Genomic DNA, 22,645 nt, shown 5'->3' with positions numbered 1-22,645 from the left:
TTCCAATATATTTTCATTCTGAAAATGTGTTGATCTAAAATATCTTGCTCTGCATCCCCTCCCACCACCATGTGTTCCTCTTTCAACACTGAAACCTCTAAGTCATCAATTCTCCAAGTATGGACCCCAGCTCAGCAGAATCAGCATCACCTGGGACCTTAAAAAAAAAATCACTTTAAACTAGAAAAAAATACAATTTAAGGATGCCACAAAATTATTACGGTTTTTTCCTCATAAGCGTTACAAATACTTAAATGCAGAGTCATCTTCATACAAATAAAAGGTTCTTTCTGAAAAACTTGAATAATGAGAATATCATCACGTGGACAGAAGGGAAGCTTTATTCGGTTCTCAGAGCGACCTTAGCCTAAAGCATCCTTGGCTTAATCTGGATTATTGGTTTTTCCTAGTCTGTCTCCCTCCTTTATCCCCACAAACACTCCCCTCACCCCCAGGTGACTAATTTTTTTCTTATAAGAAAATGCCAGAAGAAATCCGTCGGGCTGGACAAAGTGCAGTGTTATTCTGCACGCAGGGGATTCTCAAACTTGAGTGGCCATGACTATAGGCAAACGTGCAAAAAGTACGTGAGAAATGCAGAGAATGTGGTAAAGACATAATTCTGATTCCGACAGGTAATGGAAATCAGAAATCCCTTCTGCTCCAAAAGGTTCAACGATTGCCCTCCTAACTGGGGGAAGGGAGAAGCATAGCTCGTCACACAATGGCTGCATGGGGAGCTGTTCGGATTTGGGGTGAGAATTAGAAAAAAAAAAAAAAAGAAGGATTACACTCTCTCTCTCCACAAATAAGCCCACTCTCTGTGGGAAGCAGAGCTGAGTTTTGAGGCTGGTCCTGACACAGCCCTCCCCCATCCCACTGCCCAGGCACTGGCTGCATCTTTGGCCTACTCCGGCAGAAGTTTCTAGAATATTGTGAAAAGGGTTACGGTGAAAAACTGCTTCCTGAACTGCATTCTACACAAAAGGAGGCAACCTCAGTATATGACCCAAGGGTTTCTCAGCCCGTGGAGAGGGGAGCTGTCTGTTTGAAAACTGTGGCCCAGAGATCCCGGTGGGGGTGCGTTTCCTGGTTTCCTGTTCCAGGTGCGATGCTCGAGGCCACCTGGACAGATGCATGGAGGGCTGGGGAGGCAGGGGGCGCCCGGACCTTCCGTTCCTTCCGCTCTTGAGGACCAGCAGGGCTGTGATGACAGACCAACCTGCCCGCGTGTTGGTCCCGGCAAGGAAGTGGCAGCCGTGTTTGGCACCGTCCAGGCACCTGCAGACAGTGAGCTCGTGGCCTGTTACCGTTTCCATTTTTCCTTTAGCTCTGTCCACACCTCCTCTGTGCTGAACGCAGCCACCTGCTGGGGGACCCAGCCTGAGCCAGGCTGCAGGGCCAAGGCCGTCAGGGCACCGTCCGCTCCCAGAGTCGCTCCCGCAGCAGCCACTGGCCTCTGGGGTTCTCGGCCTCGGGAGATTCCTCTGCCAGGGACACCAGGGGCTCGAGCGCAAAGAGCTCCGCATCCCAGTCTGTGCCTTCTCCCGAGAAGTTGAAGAGGATCTGCCTGGAGCGCCGCAGGCTGGAAGGGAAGAAGGAGGCAGAGGGGTTAAGGGTGGCTTGGCTGCCGCACAGAGAAAGGATGCTCCAGTTTACCCTTCTGCCCATCCGACACTCCCCTAGAGCTGGGCCTCAGGAGGACAAGGCAGTGTCTTCGTGGGGGCTGTGGGTGGACCTCGGCGGGGCCTGGCTTTGGAGGGGAAGGATGGGTGATGGGGGCTGGCTCCAGGTTTTGATATGTCCAGTCCATAGTTGATTATTACAGAAGGAAAACACCATTTAGAAAACCCCTGAATCCGTCAGAGCTGGATGGTCCATGGAAACCAAGGAAGACACGTGGCCAAGCCTAGTCAGGCCCTTGTGTGTGAGAGGTGGGCTCCCTGCAGCACGGCCTGGGGTGGCCAGAGCAGGATCGCACACACTTCTCTGAAGGAGTGAGTCCTGGTGACTTGGGGCTTAGAGATGGGAACTTTCTTGGGAGAGGAGGAGCCGGAGGGAGAGGGCCAAGAGACGATGGCAAGAGGGCCAGGAGGGGCCCAGCCAGGGACAGGTTCTCCATCTGAGCCCAGCCAGCGCCTAAGGCAGGGCCGCCTAATTGGTTTGATGTGGTTCCAGCTCTGTCTTTTTCAACCCCAAACTCTCATTAAAAATCTGTAGCACAGGAGTTCCCATCGTGGCGCAGTGGTTAACAAATCCAACTAGGAACCATGAGGTTGCGGGTTCAATCCCTGCCCTTGCTCAGTGGGTTAAGGATCCGGCATTGCCGTGAGCTGTGGTGTAGGTTGCAGAGGCGGCTCGGATCCCGCGTTGCTGTGGCTCTGGCGTAGGCTGGCGGCTACAGCTCTGATTAGACCCCTAGCCTGGGAACCTCCATATGCCGCGGGAGCAGCCCAAGAAATGGCAAAAAAAAAAAAAAAAAAAAAAAAATGTAGCACAGATAGTGTCAGTGACACTGGGGGCAAGAGTGAGCGAGGATGGCACAAAGCCTGAGGGCTAAGGGGCCAGAAAGAAAGGGGGGCAGATCTAGAGCTGAAGGGACAGTCAGGAATGGCCACATCAGTGAACCAAGCTAGACTGCGAGTTTAGACAATCAAAAAAATTTTTTAACTAAGAGCTTGCTTCCCCAAAACACAAGAATTTTTCCATGCAGAATGGGTGTTCAGGCCACCTAAGAAGCACCCCAAAAGTCCAGTGGACCTGAGAGCATCTTGGTTATACTATGTGGCCCCAACACTCACTCTTTTTTGCAGGCTTTGGGCTTAAATTTCAAAGTGCTGAAGGCTCCCTCCACGGCCTTGGGCAGGTAAATGGGGTGCCGCTCGAGCCTCCTCTGGGTGCCAGTGGTCCTGCAGTCTGTGGTCCTGTGGAGCTGGCTGTCCGTCACGGGCACGGTGACGTCCTCTGAGTGTCGGCGTGGTGCCCGCAGGATCCAGTTGGAGTGTAGGCTGTGCTCCCGGGAGCTGGTGGCCACTAGCAGGGAGAAGCAGGGACCCGGGGGAGGGAGGACAAACCATGGGGAGGAGTAGGTGCCCGAGGGGGCACGTCTGGATGAGAACTCACAATAAACACGTACCCAAACAGGGCAGTCTTAGGAAGGCCGGAGAGCCGAGCAAGGGGGGTGATTCGACTCTGCAAATGCGGCACCAGGAGACGATGGGATCTCCCGTGCATATTAAAGACAAGCACCTAGACCTGCACTTACTCCCTTGGAAAGATGCCCATGATGGAGTGTAAATGGTTAAGTGAACAGAGTAGAGGACAAATTAGCAAAAAGGTCCTATTTTTGCTTAAAAAAGAATAATCTGTGTGTGTTTAAAGCCTTTTTGATGATCACCCGCGATGATTATCTCTGGGTGGTAGAAATACAGGTCAAATTTTTTCCTTCTTTATACTTTGGTGTGTTGTTTGAGTCACTGGATTTACAATGAACACACTGTTGTTATCAGAGGAAAAAAACATGAATCCATTTCCATTAAAAAATTATAACTGTGGGGAGTTCCCATTGCGGTGCAGTGGAAACGAATCTGACTAGTATCCATGAGGATACAGGTTCAATCCCTGGCCTCTCAGTGTGTCGGGGATCCAGCATGGCTGTGGCTGTGGCCTACATAGGCCGGCAGCTGTAGCTCTGATTCGACCCCTAGCCTGGGAAGTTCCATATGCAAAAAGCAAAGAAAAAAATACATATATATATATAACTGTGAAGATGACACACTTGTTCGCAACAGATTTTGTCATCCTTTTACCAATGTCTTGGATTTCCCAGGCCTGACGCCCGAGTTGAGGGCTGATCTTTGTCAGGGACCAGGCAGCTGTGGTGGAAGGTGAGCCAGTGACCCTGCAGGGTCCAGTGAGCTTGGGGAGTGGGAGTCCCCTTCTGTGAAATTCCACAGAACCCAGTGAGAACTGAAATCTCGCAGATACACGTCTATCAGGGCCAGAACAACACAGAAAATGTAATTTTGAACATCAGATGAAGTACTCAAGAATTATTTAGTATTGGTAGTAACGCTGTTACCTCAATAACCAGGGGCTAGTAATCCCTAAATTAAAACATTAATTACATCATGAGGGGCAGGTCAAGGATGAAAGAAATTGACAGCTGAGTAGACTCAACTCAAGAATGGGCTTAAGTTACTTGCTCTCCATCAGGAGACAGCCAGTGATACACCTTGACAAGGAGAGAAGCATCACCTTCAGCCCGCTGCTCACTCCCTCCCCAAATATCCAGGCTGGGCTTGAGCAAGCACCCTGGCTCTCTCCTGTCCTACACATCCTTGCAGAGTGGTGGCTGTGAGGGTCACAGAGGAAGTGCTGGGGCAGGGGTGCAGAGGGGTGGTGAAGTGGGTGAAGGGTCAGAGTCCGGTCCAGCAGACAGCACTACCCGGGGCCAAGCTAGCTGAGGTAGGGTCACGAGCTCGATTTTTCAATATAATTTGTCTATTCCCTTTCCTTCCTCTTTTCCAATCGTGGTAAAATACACGTAACATACAATTCACCATCTCGGCTGTCTTGCGGTGTCCAGTTCTGTAGTGTCGAGTATATTCACATCACTGTGGGACAGATCTCCAGAACTTTTTCATCTTGCAAAACCGAAGCTCTCTACCCACTTAACAACTCCCCATCTCATCCCTTTCTTTAATTGTTGCCCTATTGCTTTGCCTCCTGGAGGCTTACAAAATTCCACCCCATCCCATTTGTGCTAAAGAGACCACAGGGAGGAGTTTTTGTCTAAATACAGCCTGGAGGGCTGAAGGGGTAGCCTGGAGTGGCCACAGCAGGGACAACGAAAGCAAGGGCCCCAAGGAGTGGAGCAAGCTGGGGGCCAGGCTCTGGCTTGATGTTCACTCCAGAGACCCCAACCCATCCCCCCACTCCTGCCGCCTGCCCCCCCGGGGCGGCACTCACCATCGAAGTCCACGTCTTCATTCTGCCGGTCTGTCTCAGCAGCCCGCGGCCACTTCTCCATATCCAGCTCTGCGATGATGGAGTCAAAGAAGGCTATAGCCTCTGCCACATCCGCGCTGAATTGCGAGTACTTCTTCAGGGTTGCTTTCTTCTAGAGGAGAAGGGCAGAGGGCAGGAGGCGGAGCTGCCTGAGCCAGCCTCGAGCGTCCTCACACCAGTGATGCTGCCAAGGACTAAATGTATGTGAAGCTACAAATTTCGAAGTAAATTTGAACAAGCGCCCTTGGGAGGAAGAGGATTGCTGTAGGTCGATGGATTTCCAGTTATCTCAAGGAGGGGGAGTGAGAGGGTGAGATCTGCCTCTTCTTGGTCAGGGACTTTTCCCAACCATTAGGCAAAATAATTAGTCTTCCTTCGACCGATTTCCTGCTGATAAACCCAAATATGAGACTGTTACAATTCCTTAGGTAGGTGAAGAGATGCTCACGGCAGGAAAGAGGAGACAAGATATGCTGAAAATAAAACACTCCAGAGGAGCAGTCAGTAGCTCAAGTGGCCAAATTTGGGTTGGAGCATGGAATAAATTAAAGACAAATTGCTATGATTGTTTGAAAAGTGTAAGGAATAATAAAAAGTTCTTTTAAAAACCTACTGAGTGCCTACCTAGGTTCAGGTTCTGTCCTGACTCAATGTCCTTGATGATGTCACCATCATCGACTTCACAATAGCCCACAGTCGGTCACCAGTGACTGACATGACGGAAGTTCAGGCCACGTGGTGGAATTCCATGGAGAACGCATGATGAAAGGCACAGAATTCATGGTGTGAGCTAGGAAAAGCTGCTTCGTAGTCTTCCTAATAAAGAATTTAGGAGATGAGAGAACTCGGAGGGAAGGGAGAGACAGTATGTGTTCACCTGGGCTACATTCAGACCAAATGTAGAGTCCTTTTCTTTTCTGTGGGCATTTTGGAAGTGGAATGGTGTTCACGGAAAGTGATTTAATTACAGATTTGCATGTTAGGAAAACTAAAGGCTGAGTTAAGGATGCGTTAGATTTGGGTGAAAGGTATGAATTTTGTGCCACTAGGAATCATTTTTAAATGGAGGATTTTTTTTTTTTTCCTTTCACATTTGTAAGGAGCATTCATAGAGAAAATGGTGAAGAACCACAACATATACTGAACCTTTTCTGTTAGAAGTGGAAAACCATTCTCATGTAGTTACCTTGTCTCCTTCAAAGAGCCCACTAAGATGAAAGGGACAGAGAACAAGAGCAAGGCCATCAGTGAAGGAGGTGGCCCAGAGCTCCTTGCAGTTGGAAGGCAGTTGAAGAGGGGATTGATGTCACAGCAGAGGGGTCGGCCTCCCAGCGTACCCCGAGGCAGGGGACGTGGCTCAGAAGGGGAATAATTTGACCCTTGGAACCAGAAATGGTGCAGACTTGGCCACACCAGGCACACCAAGGGTTGGGATGAAGAACTGAGGGGCTGTTGAAAGTCTGTATGAGCACAGTGGGCCAGGCCACCAGCATCCTTCCTGCAGGCAGGTGACAGGAAGGCTCGTCTCTGGAGGCTGGTCCATCCTCTTTATCATCCTCCCCGCATTTTCTCTTGCTGCTCCGTCTGCCTTGACTGCCTCGTCTGGCTGGCTCCTCTCTATCCATCAAGACATGGCTGAGACGGTTCCTTCTCCAGAAAGACCACCTTCTCGTGGGCTCTTTCCCTCCTCCAGGCTCCATGGTCCTCCATACCTCATCTTATTCCATGATGCCCTGTATCATGTTAGAGATTTGTGTGTGTGTGAAATGGAGAGAGAGAAACAAAGAATGGAAAAACTCCATGATCTGGACTGAGCGCCCAAGGAAAGGTGAATGTTGTCTCATAGGAATGCGAGGTCTGTAGGTTTTCCCATTTCAAAACCCATCTCCACATGGAAGGGGCATTTCTGAGTCTCTGGTAGCCACCCCCATCAGTGTTTGGCTTAAAGCAAGAGCTTCAACCTTGCTCGTGGGCACCCGACTCTTTTCCACGTGGGTTACCCGACAATTTGATCTAAACAAGAGCTCTTGCCTCAATGACCTTGGTCAGTTCCCCCAAACTCGGCACGCAGTGAGGGAGGAACTCGAATGAAAAAGAACAAACAATGGTTTTCCTGCTCCCTTAGCTCTGCCTCCCTGCCCTGCAAATGAAAGCAACACCCCTTGAAGGAGTCCGAACCAGGGGGTGGAGGGAACAGTGGTACGTCTCCCCCTCGTGCTTGTCCGCAAGACTCTAACAGAGCAGCCCAGTCCCAGCTGGACACTGGCCTCCCATGGGCTGCTCTTACCGAATCGCTACACCTAGCCCTTCCCCAGACCCAGCCATTTAGATAATCAGGAGATTCTAATACAGAGCAGTTGAAAACCTCTCCAAGGACCCAGGCGCCAGGGAGGGAGCAAGAGAGCCTGTGGATCCCCCCCACCCCCAACCTGGGGGGTCTGGTTTAGGATGAAAACCGTAAATACCAGTGTGACTTCCTGGATTTGCAAGAGCAGACAGGATCATCTTCATGAAAATAAGGACACGAAGGGATAGGACGCAGGTCACTGAAAAAAGAGGGCAAAGCACCTGGGCTATGAGACCTTGACCCCTTAGGTCCCTGAGCACTTCCTGCTGCTCAGCACCCAGAGACCAGGCAAAGGGACCCCGCCCACCCTCTGCCCCCTTCCCTTACCTGCTGCAGGTAGGAGGGCATCCCACCCAGAGGGGTGCACCCAACATCTTCTCCCACCCAGTCCCCAAACGTGGCCTAAATCACCTCCTGGGTGTGGGGGTGGGGGCATTTCCTCTGCTCGTATTCATGCCGTTTTGTGTGCTTCCTGGGTTTAATTCATTTGGGCACTCATCTCTGCTAACGTTCCTTTGGGTTAGACATCAAGCTTTTTATTTCTCTCGCCATCATTTCATTTTGAAAACATAAGCAAATGTATATTAATCCCCTCTTTAAAAAAACAAAAGGTAGCAGACAATATCCACTCGCGAACTGCTCCCTTCACCCAGCGTATCCAGAGGATAACTTCATCTCAGTAAACAGAGCTCCTCCTCCTCCGTGAACAGCTGCTCGGCTCCCCACTGCGTGCGTGTGCTTGCACACCCACATACACACACACTGCGAGGACAAAGTACTCCACTGCTGTTAGATTTCCTGGTTGGTTGCGACCTTTTGCTATTGCGATGGGTCCTTATCTATACATCAGTCTGCATTTTCAAATAATAGCCCGATTTGGGATAGGCTGCTAATTGGGAATCCTCAGCTTGCTGTGAGTACGCTTTACAGAGTGAACGAAAAGCATCAGGTCATCTAGCAAGTTAGTTGAGATCTGGTTCACAGAGCTTCTATTGTACTTTATAAAACATACTCTTTAGTGGCTCCCAGTGAATTTTTTCATGATTTTCCTGAGTACCAGTGAAACTGGGGGGCCCTAGGTCAAATCCCTTTCACCTGGAACCTGCCTGCCAATCAAGGTCATTTATTGTTGCTACAAAAACTTGCGGGTCCTCCAAGCAGCACGGAGCCTAACGAATAAGATGTTTGCTTGAATTGTTTCCTGGGCGCTTGGAGTCACCTGTGTCTAGTTCAAACTGAGCCAGTTAAGGGTGGATAGGACCGACCTTCCAACTGGTCACGGGCAAGTGTCCTCTAGGTGACCTTTTGACATCAGAGGTCAGAGAACTACACCGTCAGATGCTGCTGAGCGCCTCCATTTCTGACTGTGCAAAGGCCTGTAGCTTGGTGACACGCGGACAGAATGACAATTATCCCACCTTTTCCTTATTTCCAATGACTTCTACCCACACTCCTCCCACCCCAGACTGCCCTGCTTCTTTTTTTCATTTGTAGCAAATGCATAGCTTTATTTTTTAATTGTTATCAGAATACCGTTGATTTAGCGTTGTGCCAATGTCTGCGGTACAGCATAGTGACCCAGTCATACATATACACATTTTTTTTCTTACAGTAACTTCCAGCACGTTCTGTCCCAAGAGACTGGATAGAGTTCCCTGTGCTTAATTCTTTACCCCATAAATACCTGAGGCCCTTGCCTTCTGGGAGGCGGATTCGAATTTGCTCTTCTGTCTCCTCGCTTGGTTGCAAACCTCGAGGTCTCAGCATCTGGCCTAGCCGCGAATCAGCTGGATGAACCTGAAGCTGCCGGCCCAGGCTCTCTGGGCCTTTTCAAGCCTTAGTTTAAACTCAGGCCAGTTCAGACTTTTCCTCCCTTTCTCGCAACTTCCACAGGCCAATCTCACCTCGGCTATGACATCCTCTTGGTCCCCAGCTGAGAGCACTGGAATAGGGGCTCATCCACTGAGGCTCAGGGTTCAGGGCCCAAGCTAATATCACAGAAAATCTACTTTACAAAACGGGTGGCACAAAATGGAAGTCAGTCACCCACACCTCCGCGTGAGACCCAAAATATCCCTCCCTCTCTGAACTCGGAAGTTTAAAAAAAACAATTTTGATTGCTTCCCTCCTGATCAATTTTTTTCTTAGCCCGGAACTTAGGAGGTCCTTATTTACAAAGGGTGCATGTAAGGCAGCCTGCTTCCCATGGCACCAGCTCGGGCCAGAGTTTCAGTTTCCTGGGGCTCCTGTTCCTTCGGGGCAGCCCCAGGGCGAAGCGTTCTCTGACAGCAGCTGTATTGCGTTGCCGACTTCACTCCAGTTCACCTTTCACATTTACCCTCGGTGGCCTGAAGGTTATCCTTTTCCACGCCTCCCTGTTCTGCCCCCTCAAAGCAGGCCTGGGTCTCCAATTACTTTTCCCAGACAGAACCTTTGCATTTTTCCAAACGCCACTGAATTTCTCATTTTAATTTTGGAGGCCCCCAAGGCAATTAATTTTTCTGCATTTCACATCAGCTGCCACCCTGCCTGGTACTCCAGTCTGTTTGCCTTCTTCTGGGATCTGTCAGGAGTTGTCTGCAAGAGATCTGGATGCCACAAGATGCTACAAAACTTCCAACTGTAAACAGTAACATTTTTGCCAGAGGTTGAAGTATGGGGACATTCTAAACCCACCTAAAGCCAAGAGGACATCACTAACCATCTAACAACCTCCCCCTCACCTCCCTAGAGGGCCAGGTCGCATGGCACTTCCTCTTTGCAGCCATTGCTCATGGCAGCAGACAGACCCGTGTGCATCTTTTTCATGCTCTAGTCCTGCCTTGTGGGGACAGCAACGCTGTAGTATACTCTCACAGCCTTGCACTAGACCTGTGATCCTTAACCTCTTTTTGGAGATCGCTTTGACAAATAACACTCAGAGATACTGTCTTTGGATGGATGCTCACTGCCAGCGCTGCCTGTATGAGACAGGTTGTAGGAGCAACCAACATTCTGACACACTTCTCCCTGTTTCTCTTCCAAGGAATAGCAATACACCGGGGGGGGGGGGGGGTGTCCAGGCAATGATGCTGAGAGTTGCAGCTTTAGATTATGGGCTGCATCACGGCAGAGGACCCAGAGGGACCGCCTTTCCATCTATGAATGTCAAGCACCTATTTCAGTGCCTGACACAGAGTTGTTTGTTGAATGAATGAATATAGATGCTCTCATTATCTAACGTTTATAGTCTCCCACCAGTTTTCATGTTGCTAATGTATACTTTTAGTTTTGCAAGTTTCGAGAACTGTATGCTTATTTTTATGGAGTACTGATAATACTCTCTTAAGTTAATGATACCTGGGATTCGGAAGGTCAGTACCTTGCGATGGAATCTCCAGGCTCAAATGTGGAATGAATATGGATTGGAGGCATCATTTTCCTTTGGCTCATTCAGCCAGGTGAAATTAAATGCAGAATAGCTCAAATTAATCTACGAGCAATTTAAGCTCCTCAAAATAAGATTTTTTAAGGATAAACCCTGAAGGCGCTACTGTATCCTCTTTGCTTCTACCATCCTGGGAATGGCTATTCAGGGCCAAGTGCAAAGGGATGCTTATCTTACCCCTTGTATATTCCAAACACCTAAGGAAATGTATACCCACCATTGAATAGGGGTTTGTGATGAAAGAATGGGAGTTTAAGAAATAAGAACTCTATGTCTGAGAAACAACCTGGAAAAAGGTTTAATCAATGAAATTTAAATTAATAGGTACACCTACCCACATCCAAATTTTCAATAGATAAGCCACATGGTAGGCTTATTAGAGCCGAAGGAAAAAAAAAATAGTGACATGGACAATAGAGCTGAGAAAACTGGCCCTAAGAGATTAAAAGAGAGATGAGGTTTGTCACAAACCGTAGGACAACTAAACCTGGGAGGTGCCTGTCATCGATAAATATCGCAGTTGTTTTGGAAACATGTGGTAGACACACAGTCTCATAGGCCTAGGCTTTTTCTCCAGCTTTATCATGTTAAGGCCATTATTTCCTTGTAACGCCTCCCCTTAAATGGCACCTAAATGATCCTTTCAAAACACTACGTGGAAAGTTTTTGCTCATGTTTATCAGACTGTTATAGAAGCCTAAAAGAACTGAATCAATGTCCCTGAAACATAATGTAAAATCTTCACTTACAAAAAGCAAAACATCATAATCCAAAGAGAGAAGAGGTTGGGGAGTTCCTGCCGTGGCGCAGTGGTTAACGAATCCAACCAGGAACCATGAGGTTGCGGGTTCGATCCCTGGCCTCCCTTAGTGGGCTATGGTGTAGGTTGCAGACGCGGCGTTGCTGTGGCTCTGGCCTAGGCCGGTGGCTACAGCTTCGATTCGACCCCTAGCCTGGGAACCTCCATATGCCGCGGGAGCGGCCCTAGAAAAGGCAAAAAGACAAAAAAAAAAAAAAAGAAGAGATGGGTTTGTTAATAAATGGTGTTGAAAGTTTACTATTTGGGAAAATTTCAAGTTAGATTCTCACTTCCCACTATGGGTAAAAATAAATTGCTGATAAAAGGGTTGGGTTTCTTAAAATGGAACCATAAAAGAGAAGAAAAATGGCAAATACGCAATTGACCTTGAGACCTGGGACTTTCTATGCATGAAGCAATGCAAGAGGTATCAAAGACAAAACTTGACATATTTGACTACAGGAAAATCAGTAGTATTTGTAGTGACAGGAAAAATTGTACTCTCAAATAAAAGATGCATAACCTTAAGAAAATATTTTTAACGCATATGGCAGACAATATGTTTATAGCTTCAATATAAGAAGTCCATACGAAAAAATAAAAATCCTTAATAGAGCCAGAAAATTTATAAAGACATGAATGGGCAATCTATTAAACAAGAACACCTTGGTTTGATAATATAAAAGGATCATTCTTTGCTCAAGCAGTAATCAAAAGTGCATAAAATAATGCAGGTTATCTATTACATCAGTAAACTTTGAAAATTAATGACACTTCTAGGTGCTGATAAAATGCAATAAGAAGGACCTCTAATTCACTGTCAACACAAGTGTAAATTATAAACTATTTCTGGAAAATAATATGTAGATGGTTTTTTTAATGAATGACCTTTAACCTTTGACGCTTTTAGAAATCACAGCTAAAAAAAACAGAGTAAGATGAATGTATATTCTTTAACAATTGTTTAAAGAAGGTGACAATTTTTTGCCATCAAAACGTTAGCTTTCAAAAAATATATATTAGTAAAATCTATTCCAAATCTTATGGACATAATTAAACTTAAAAAAATTCATCTTTTGTCTGAATTCAAATTTAAGTAAGCATCCTTTATTTTGTCTGGCAACCCTAATATACCTATCAGCAACTATTCAAGAAATAAATGATTGAAAGAAAATATACTTAAATATTTTATAGTGAAAATCTCTGGATGGCAGGATTCTAAACTATGTTTGCTTTCTTATACTTTTCTGTGTTTCATAAATTTCATTAGCAAATAAAACTTAATCAGAAAAAATGTTACCTAAAAAAGTGTCCTTTTGATGGAAAACTCCGATCCATGACACATGGGATGTTTAATTTATTGGACTATGATTGCATTGAAAATACGCAAACTATATTCTAGGCCATTAAAAACAAGATAACTTTCCACTCACTGAAAACCACAGACCTATTGCTTTTTCCAGATCATCCATCAAACTTTGTGACAGCTTCTTTCTTAAATTACAACTGGAGTTTCTCAGGGTATGAGTTTAGGCATCTGCATGCCTGGAGCTGCACCAGAGATTAGAGATAAAATATGGTGCCCTGATTCGATGAGCTCATGGCCAGTAGCAGCAGACAAAGCAAATGGACAGACAATGACGGGGCCGTGTCCTGGGTGCTGGGTGCTGAGATAAGGGTCAGACCCAGAGAGGAGGGAGATTGTGGGCCTGAGAGATGGTTTCCTGGGGCAGTGCTTGCTTTGCTGTCTTAAAAGACAAGAAGTTAGCCAGGCGAATGGCATGTTGGTGGAGAGGAAAAGGGGAGGAGGAAGTCGTGTTTCTAGGCCGAGTGAACAGCTCATTGTCTGAGAGACAGACTGGAAGATGTGATTCCCTGTCCTGTGGGCTGACTGAGGGGCTGCAGGAATTGGGTGCCCTCTTACCTATCATGGTGTCCCTGTCTGCCATCTTCTGGGGAGCTCTGCCAAGCCTAATGGAATATTCTCTGCAGCCCTTCACCTCTGCAAACCAGATACAGGCCAACCAGTAGAGACCTCCAGTAATGGATGCTCTCAAAAAACCTGCTTTAATATCACTGTGTGTCCACAGAGCCTCCCCAACAGACCTGAAAAACAATTCCCAGTGGCACAGAACAGATCCAGAAGCTGCTCCGCATCACATAAGCAATTTAGACACCAGTGATCTGGAATCTTTTAGAAGAATTGGATTCAGACCTTTCTACCATAGAGGAGGGAAAAAAAAAAAATCTCGGAGTTCCCATCGTGGCGCAGTGGTTAACAAATCCGACTAGGAACCATGAGGTTGCGGGTTCGGTCCCTGCCCTGGCTCAGTGGGTTAATGATCCGGCGTTGCCGTGAGCTGTGGTGTAGGTTGCAGACGCGGCTCGGATCCCACGTTGCTGTGGCTCTGGCGTAGGCCAGTGGCTGCAGCTCCGATTAGACCCCTAGCCTGGGAACCTCCATATGCCGCGGGAGCGGCCCAAAGAAATAGCAAAAAGACAAAAAAAAAAAAAAAAAAAAAAAAAAAAAAAATCTCTTTGCTGCTGACATGGTCTTATTTCATGAACCAGGACTGAACGGCCTCGATAGAAAATTGATTCTGAAAGCTAACAATTGTCAGAACAAAACTACTTGAAATAGAAATGGATCACTTTTGGCAGGCATTCTCCAGGTTTCCACTGGTGGTGTTTAAATCATTCTTATAGCAGGTGGATTTCTTGGGGTGGGGTTGGAGGAGGGGCTGGGGCAAAGAGGGGCGTACATTTTGCAGCTAATTCATCCTGGCAGACATGTCTATCAGGAATCCATGCTGCTCAGATGGAGATGCTCCATGGGAGAAGTAATGCAATTTCCCCTGGCTGTGGTGGCTGGTGAGGAAGACTGGCCTCGGAAAATGTCAGCCCCAACCTTCTGGGCAGCCAACTCCCGACTGCCCCCCAACCCACCAACAGGCTGGATGCGTGGCCAGCTTCCCAGAGGCTCTTCGCCACGTCTGCCTACCTCCACTCAGGTGGCCCAGTTCTCACAAAGGGAAGCTGGCTGTTTACCTGTTCATCTGGCCCTAAAAACATGGGGAGCCATCCTCAGTGAGGACCCCAAATGCTGAACACTCGAGGCAAGTTAGAGCCTCATCTCAAATTTTTCCTCCTCATCTCCTATCAAGACCCAGGAGCTGTAAAGCAGAAGTTCTGACACAAGTTACCACATGGATGAACCTTGAAAACATTATACTAAAGGCAGCAGTCCCAGAAAGACAGATACTGTATGATTCCACTGCTAGGAAGTTCCAAGAACAGGCAAATTCATAGAGAAAGGAGAAGAGAGGTTACCAGACTGGGGAGTGGGGGGGGTCGCTGGTCGATGGAGGCTGACTTTCCGTCTGGGATGATGACAAAGCTGTGGGGGGTGGAGAGCAGGGAGCTGCACAACCCTCTGCTTCATGCCAGTGAAACCTACACTCAAAAACGGTTAAAATGGGAGTCCCCTGGTGGTCCAGTAGTTAAGGACTTGGTGTTGCCACCTGCTGTGGCTTGGGTTGGCTAACTGACCCAGGAACTTCATGCCATGGGTGTGGCAGGAAATAAGTGCTTAAAATGGTAAATTAAAGCTGTGTTTTCCTTAAAAATTCTACATTTTAAGAAATAAAAGCTACTTGTCAAAGCTCTTACAAAAACCTTCTCCTAATTCCTAAATGAAGTAGTTTTAGAGCCTCCTTGACCTCTTAAGAAATTCATTTTCTAGTGTTCTACTTACATGCTTTTGAAAAGTATTCTGCGAAGATATTAATTAGGCCCTAATAGTCTTTGGAATGAATGTTATGGGTTTATATAAATGATCATTTGGAAAAGCTCGCAGAAGTCTCACGCACTCTGATTATTGTCTGGAAATCAACCATTTGAAAGGTGTCCAGGGTTACACATTTTTCTTTACAAGAAATTGATATAATATCAAAGAAAAGTACTTAATTTCTTAATTGACCAGCTGTGATAGATTTCATTGCCCATGAGCTGAAGCCACTAAAAAGCACTCATTTAAGGAACGATGTTGAAAATGGTAAATACTATATTATATTTATTTTACCACTTAAAAAAAAAAAGCCAAGCTGAGAGAAGTACTGCTTATGAGTGAAAAGAGAAAACCCAAAAGCCCTTGAAGCAGCGTCAAGAAGTTACCATGGGAACGAGGTGAGGGGAGAAACGCACAAGGCCAAGGCCAGTCATGTACCAGACAAGACCCATGCCAGGTGGCAGGGGAGCGGTTTGCTTTTCAAGATGCTAGAGCCAGGGGAAAAAATAAATAGCAAGAAACACTTCGGGACCGTTTTGTTTCTTCCCTCTCAGAGGGTGAGCCACATCTTCGGAGGACTTTTGACAAAGATCTCTGCCCGTGTGCCTCTGGCATCTGCATCTTCCGCTGGGTCCAGCAGGGACCTGCAGAGGTTCAGGGCTCAGGGGCTGACCCCAGGCTGCCACAACGGACGATGCCTGCAGCGCTTCGCCCTTGGCTGTCACAGCAGGGGCCCTGAGACTTCACCTGCAGAAGTCTGTGTCTTGGGTGACTGCCTGCCTGGCTTTCCCGCAAGAGTGACGGGTCATGAGGACAGGAACTTCAACTGGCTTACCAGCATCTAGAAGAGTTGCTGACACGTAGTATGTGCCTGATAAATACGTGTTGGTGAGGGAAGGGAGGAAGGAAGGAAAGGAGGGGAGAAAGAGGGAGGGAAGGAAGGAAAGACTTCGGGACGAATTGTTACTAAAATACTGGTGAGGACACTACCAACCACATCACGCACAGTTCCCCACGTCAGGTCCCACAAGAGAAATTTTGGAATTTAAAGCTGTGAAAAATCTCACTTCCCTTAAGCAGTGTATATGGTTCTTCCTCTCAGAGAGGCAGAATTTTGAAACGAGTCCAGCTCTTTTTCTCTTGCAGCTTCCAGGACGTGCAGAGCCAAACCTAGCTGTAGGATCTGCATTTTTTTTGGAGGAGCGGGTAGTCTTGATTTTTCTGTGGATGCTTTTCCTCTCCCAATTTTCTAATTTCTGGCGGTTCCTTATCCTGGTGTGGTGTGTGGCTCATCTCAGACCCCTTGCAGAATGAGTTAGGGAGGATGGAAGTATTTCTGCTAAAAGTATTCAAAGACAAGACACCTATTCATTAAGAAGTTCCTTTTGCAGCCGTGTTCACATTTCGCCAGTCTCCCCTAGTGCACGAGTCGCTGATACGAACTCAATATCTCAGTGCCTAGGAGAGCACGAGTGACCATGGGGTCAGAGGTGGCCATGGGGAGAGGTCAGGCTGGAGGGGCTCTTCCCTGTGGATCAGGGAGCAGGGAGGGCTTCAACTACGCCTTCCAGTCACGCCTCTGGTCCAGGTTCCTCCCTGATCAGGAGCCCCGGGCCAGGTCCCACCAGAGAGCTTTAGCCCAGCCCAGAACCCATGTGGGGCAGGAGGCAGGGCTCCCCCTGAGGACTCTCCCTGGCCCAGGTGGGCAGGATAACGGAGCCTCCTGACATCCTGATGTATATACATGAGCTCAAAATACGTCTTCCTCGGGAAAGGCACCATGGACGCAGTAATGCGGGCAGGCTCTGGCATCACCCAGTTCTGGAGGCCATGCCCTCTTTGAGAGCCCCAGGGAAGCGGGTGCTCCAGGGCCCTCTGCCAGCTTCCAGTGCTGCCCTGACTTGTGGCAGCGTAACGCCAACCTTCACCCGGCACGATGCGGGGCATGTTCCCGAGTCCCCGTTCTTCCTCCTTAGAAGGTCACCAGAAAGGCTGGATGAGGAGGCCACCCCAATAACCTGAAGTCACCCTAACTAATTACTGCTGCAACCACCCTACTTCCAAACGAGGTCACCTTCTGAGGCGACAGGACCTAAACATAAGATTTGGGGGAGACGATTCAGCACACGGGAGGAGGTCCGGGCGAAGAACGGAGTGTGCCCTGAGTCAGAATATTGAGCGCTTTCTACCAACAAAGGGAGGTGATGACATTCCAGAAGGTGATGACATTCCTGGCCCCCTGCCACTGCCACGCGTGAGAGCCAGGAAGGCCACCTCGCCAGCTACAGAGACTGCACCGTCCGTTTCTTGGGCACACCCAGCGGACGGTGTCCTTGGGAGCAGCAGGAGTGGAGAGCAGCTTGTCCCCATGCGCCTCCCGCACCTCACATGTCAGAGCAGCAAACACTGGGCTGCCCGGTAGTGCCACATCCTGTCACAGGCCGGACCGTGCTCCCTCCCCACAAGGTTCGTTCTTATTTCCACATGCACACTCCAACAAAAGAGGCCCAGAGAGGTGCCTGAACTTGACAAAGGCCCACAGCTGATAAATGCAGAGCTCAAATTCAGGCCTTGGTCTGATTGACTTCAAAGTCATTGAAAAACTCTTTCCCGACTTATTTCACTACACACAATATTCTCTAGGTCCGTCCACATTGCTGCCAATGGCAGTATTTCATTCTTTTTTATGACCGAGTAATATTCCATCATATATATAGCTCACACCTATCTTCCTAATCTAAGCATTTGTTTTCTGGACACTTAGGTTGCTTCCATGTCGTGGCTATCATAAATAGTGCTGCCAGGACACATTGGGTGCATGTGTGTCTTTTCAAATTAGTGTTTTCATGTTTTTTTCAGATATATGCTCTGGAGTGGGATTGCTGGATCATATGGAAGTTCTATTTTTAGCCTTTTAAGGGCTCTCCATACTGTTCTCCGTAGTGGCTGCACCAATTTACATTCCCACCAATAGTGTGGGAGGGTTCCCTTTTCTCCCAGAGAATATTAATTACACTTAGTGAAATGAGTCAGACAATGAAAGACACATACTGGAGTTCCCATCATGGCACAGTGGAAACAAATCCAACTAGGAATCATGAGGTTGCGGGTTCCATCCCTGGCCTCACTCAGTGGATTATGGATCTGGTGTTGCTGCGAGCTGTGGTGTAAGTCGCAGATGCAGCTCAGATCTGGCATTGCTGTGGCTCTAGCCCAGGCCGGCGGCTACAGCTTTGATTAGACCCCTAGCCTCGGAACCTCCATATGCCATGGGTGCGGCCCTAAAAAGACAAAAGACCAAAAAAAAGGAAAGAAAGACAAATACTGTATGACAGCACTTACATAAAGAAGTGAAAAAATAATACAATGAAGGTATATGCCAAACAGAAAGAGACTCACAGGTATAGAAAACAAACTCATGGCTCCCCAGCAGGAGAGGGATGAGACGAGGGACAAATTGGGGGTATGGGATTAACAGATATAAACTATTATATATAAACTAGATAAGCAACCAGGGTTTACTGTGTAGCACAGGGAATTATTGTGATAATCTATAATGGAATATATTCTGTAAAATAATACTGAATCACTATGCCGGATGCCTTAAACTAACCCGATAGTGTAAATCGACCATACTTCAATTAAAAAACCAAGTAAAAAGCTCTATCCTGGTTATACCATGGTCAGAGGCATCCCCTGAGGAAATCCCTACTCTGCAGGGCACCGGGGCCCCTCTTCCAGCCATTCCTACAGGACCTGAGCTGGTGTTCTGCCTCTAACCCCTTCCTCTGTCTTCAGACACTGCGCTAGGCAGGGAGCCGGGAGAAAGAGAACTGGGTTCTACCAGGAACATGCAGTGTCCAGAGGGAATCTACCCAAAGTTGAGCATCCCAGGATCCACAGGCCGGGAGGAAGCCCAGAAGTCACTACAGCTCCCTCTGTTATCGGAGGCCCCAAAGGAGAAGTGGCTGGCCACAGGATTGGTGCTAGGACACTTTGTAAGGGCCCCGGACACTGACATACTTTTAGAGATGAAATGGTTATTTAAACTGCCCCCACTTGGGATAAAATACAGACGGTTGAAACCAGGTGAGTGAGGCCAAGCCATAGAGATCTGATAACCAACCAGTGATCAGTCATTCAGTGTTAACAGGACTTGCAGGCCTGCAGGACACTCTGGGAGGCGGCCAGGATGGGGCCAGACAGGCCTGCTCTGAATACCTCAGGGCCTAAGCCTCAGGAGAACAACTGATGGGAACTTAAAACAGCCTCAAACTTGACACTTTTTTTTTTTTTAATAATTGAGGAAAGGAAGGAATAACAATGAGTTGAGAGTCACCAAGCCCCAGCTTGCTCTTCTGCCATCCAGAGGGACTTTCTCCCACCTTCTCTTCTAGCGTTATTGGAATTCTCTCCAAAAAGCATAATGTGTGTACAAGCGCTGTGATAAGTACAAACGAGGAGATAAGTTCAGGTTTCCATTCACTAATTTCTGGCTGCATATCGCTGGGCCGGGAGCCTCCGGTGCCCAGCAAAGCTGTCAATCTCCTTCCAGTCTCTGAAGGAGACTGTGGGGCTGTGACCCAGCTCACACCCCACCCCCCCATACCTGGGCCCACTGGACAAAGCAAAGCCTCCCAATCCAGTGTTCACTTTCCCCGGGATTTTAGGTGTGATTTTAATGATAAAAACAACACCTTGTTGAGAAGTGGTTTGCTGTCACCCAGGAAGTGGGCAGGAAGTGACAGATGGGCCCTGCAAGCAGTCTGCCAGACCCGAAGCCCTAGGTCCCCCATCGCTGCGCTGCTGATGCCGGACTGGCTCCTCCCCGTGGCCTCCCGGTGAAAACTCAACTTGGGACCAGCCCCCCTTTCCAGGCAGGAAGGTGGCAATGGAGAGACCCTGGGGTCCACCGAGCGCCTGCTCCAACGTGCTCGGAGTGTGCTGGGTGTGGACGAGCCAGGGTTCCACGCGGCCTGGGAGGCGCTCCGGAACAAACGCTCGTGCCCGTTGCCCTTCTCGGTGGCACTTACCTTTATGTCTTTGGAGGAGTACTTTTTTCCTCCCCTGGAGGATTTCGAGGAGGAGATGCCTGGGGCGCGGCTGGGCTTCAAGTCGTTGAAGCTGCTGAGATATTTTTTGCGCAAGGCCAGCAGCTCCTGCAGGTACTGCAGGCAGTCCTGGGTGCGCGAGTACATCCACGCCCGGTCGCCCTCCTGCTGCAAGTAGCACAGGCTGGTGTCCATGCTGCTGGCGCTTTTGTATTTCTTTAAGGACTCGCTGAACTTTTCTCCGTGGTCCCCGACCACGTACATGGAGCTGCTGCGGATCAGCCGAACCCCGGGGCTGGCTCCGTCGTAGTAAAGACCCTCGGCCACCTCTGCCTTCCTCTGCGGCCCCGAGTGAAAGACCGAGTGGAGCTTTCTGAGCATGGTGCTCAGTGTCCCTCCGCGGGTGCCTTCCAGCCTCCTGCGCGGCGCCGCCACCTGATCTAGCTGGGGGCACAGGAGCCAGCGGGCCGGCCTCCCGCATCTGCCTTCCAGGACGCCTCCGAGGTCCCGAATCTCAGCCAGCGTGGGCTCGGTCAGGCGGGCGACCCAGGCATCTCTCATCGGGGGGACCTTGACATCCAACAACCAAGATGCCATAAACCACCTGAGGACGTGAGGGAGGGCAGCGTGCACTTAAAAGCAAGATCCCTGCCTGGCTTTGCGCTCACGCTCTTGCATTGAAGGCCCCAGCTGGATGCGGAAAGCGTGATATTGGTGATATTGCGTTTCCTGCTCAGCTATTTTCTTTCCTTTTCCTTTTTCATTTCTGGATGTGGTCTCACTCGGTTTGACTTGATCTTGGGTGTGGATTTTTTGCGTTTCCACCTCGGCTGGGCTGGCCCTGGTCCTGAACTCCCAAGTGAAATCCTACTTTGCAAAGACACCACCAAGCCAAAAATAGCATGTCGCTTGCAGTAAAATCCAGTCCCCTGAGATGCGCTGGGTGGACACAGCCGGGGCCCTTGGCAGGAGGCTCTCAGATACCCGATAAGCTGGGCTCTGAGCAGCATCCCAGCGCCCCGGAGGCGCCTCACCCCTCGGTAACAAGACCTCGCTGCAGTTACTGGATAGCAGCCCATTGTGGAGGCGGAGGATTCAGATATCCGGACCACAGCTTTCTGCACAAAAGCCTCGGTGAGCTGAGGCTGGCCACGTATCTGGGGCAGATCCATTCTTGAGCACGAGCACATTTTCATTTAAATAGACTCGCTATAATCAGACGCGAACTAATTTTTCAAGAGCATCATTTGAGTACATTCGAATCTCAAGGATGTTCCCTCTAGAATTTTTGCCAGGCAAAGGTTAAACATCATTACTGCATTCGTTTTTCTATGCAGTCTATTTCTCTCCCAAACTTCAGAGAACTGAAGCCTGAAACTCCCCAGCACAGGCAATTTTTTAAAGCTGAGATGAGCATTAGAGGAAACTCCAAGCCCCCAGAAATTGTAGTAAAATATTATGGGATATATAAGCATGGTTTATATTTGCTAGGTGTTTTGGGGTTTGGTTATTGTTTTTCAGAAAGTGTTCATGGTGTTAACAAATGTTAAGAGATCAATGATACACAAAATTTTTAAATGTTTATATCCTACTCTAGAACAATAACCATGCCTTTTTACATGTAGCTATAAAAAGGATACTCTATTCTTCTTGAGTCTGTCCTCTGTGCGAGCGATTCTCCCGGACACAGCAGTGAGATGGCCCTGAATACGTAGAAGCCCTTATGCTTTACATCTGCAGCGAGCTCTAGGGCTGAGGGAGCAGTCCCACATGTGTTAGTGTATTGAATCCCGTGGATTCCTGGAGAGAGAAGCATCATATCCATCAGCACCATTATTGGTCCTCAATTCACAAATGAGAAGGTGCGCCTGGACCTTGAGCAGAGATGACAAGTGCTTTTGCAGGAAGCATGGAGGAGGGCGACCGAGCTTCTGTCAGCTCCCAAGTGAGCCTTGTCTGTGCTGCTGGAGCCTTGGTGATGTTCACAGACCGCTTAGATGGGGTTCAAGTCCCAGATCCAGCACCTACCACTTTGGGAAAGTTACTTAAATTCTGTGTGTCCGTCTCATTGTCACAAGTAGATGCTACCCATTTCAGGGAGTTGTCATGATTAAATGAGGTTATACAAAGGACCACTTAACAGGTCACATTTGTTCAATCAAAAGTAGCAGTTACTACTTTTGTGAAAATATAAAAATAGTATTACTACTACTACTACTATTTT

At 48.3% G+C, this 22,645-nt stretch overlaps 1 protein-coding gene across 1 annotated transcript; it reads right to left on the bottom strand.

Annotated features, from left to right (window-relative positions):
* Positions 1-320: 320 nt before the first annotated feature.
* Positions 321-20,917, bottom strand: C11H13orf42 (chromosome 11 C13orf42 homolog). The gene is made up of 4 exons (XM_084981729.1): positions 20,404-20,917; positions 4,972-5,119; positions 2,802-3,033; positions 321-1,585 (listed from the first exon to the last, which is right to left on the bottom strand). Exons 1-4 carry the CDS (start codon positions 20,800-20,802, stop codon positions 1,411-1,413), a joined length of 954 nt encoding a protein of 317 aa, XP_084837855.1. The 5' UTR covers positions 20,803-20,917; the 3' UTR covers positions 321-1,410.
* Between the last annotated feature and the right edge of the window lie 1,728 nt (positions 20,918-22,645).

Source organism: Sus scrofa, chromosome 11 (genome assembly GCF_054392235.1).
Source record: "Sus scrofa isolate SSC_HxYL_T2T_F1_AM1 chromosome 11, Sscrofa_HxYL_maternal_Yorkshire_Landrace_v2.0, whole genome shotgun sequence".
Lineage (NCBI taxonomy): Eukaryota > Metazoa > Chordata > Mammalia > Artiodactyla > Suidae > Sus > Sus scrofa.
This window is presented reverse-complemented; position numbering and strand designations above follow the sequence as displayed.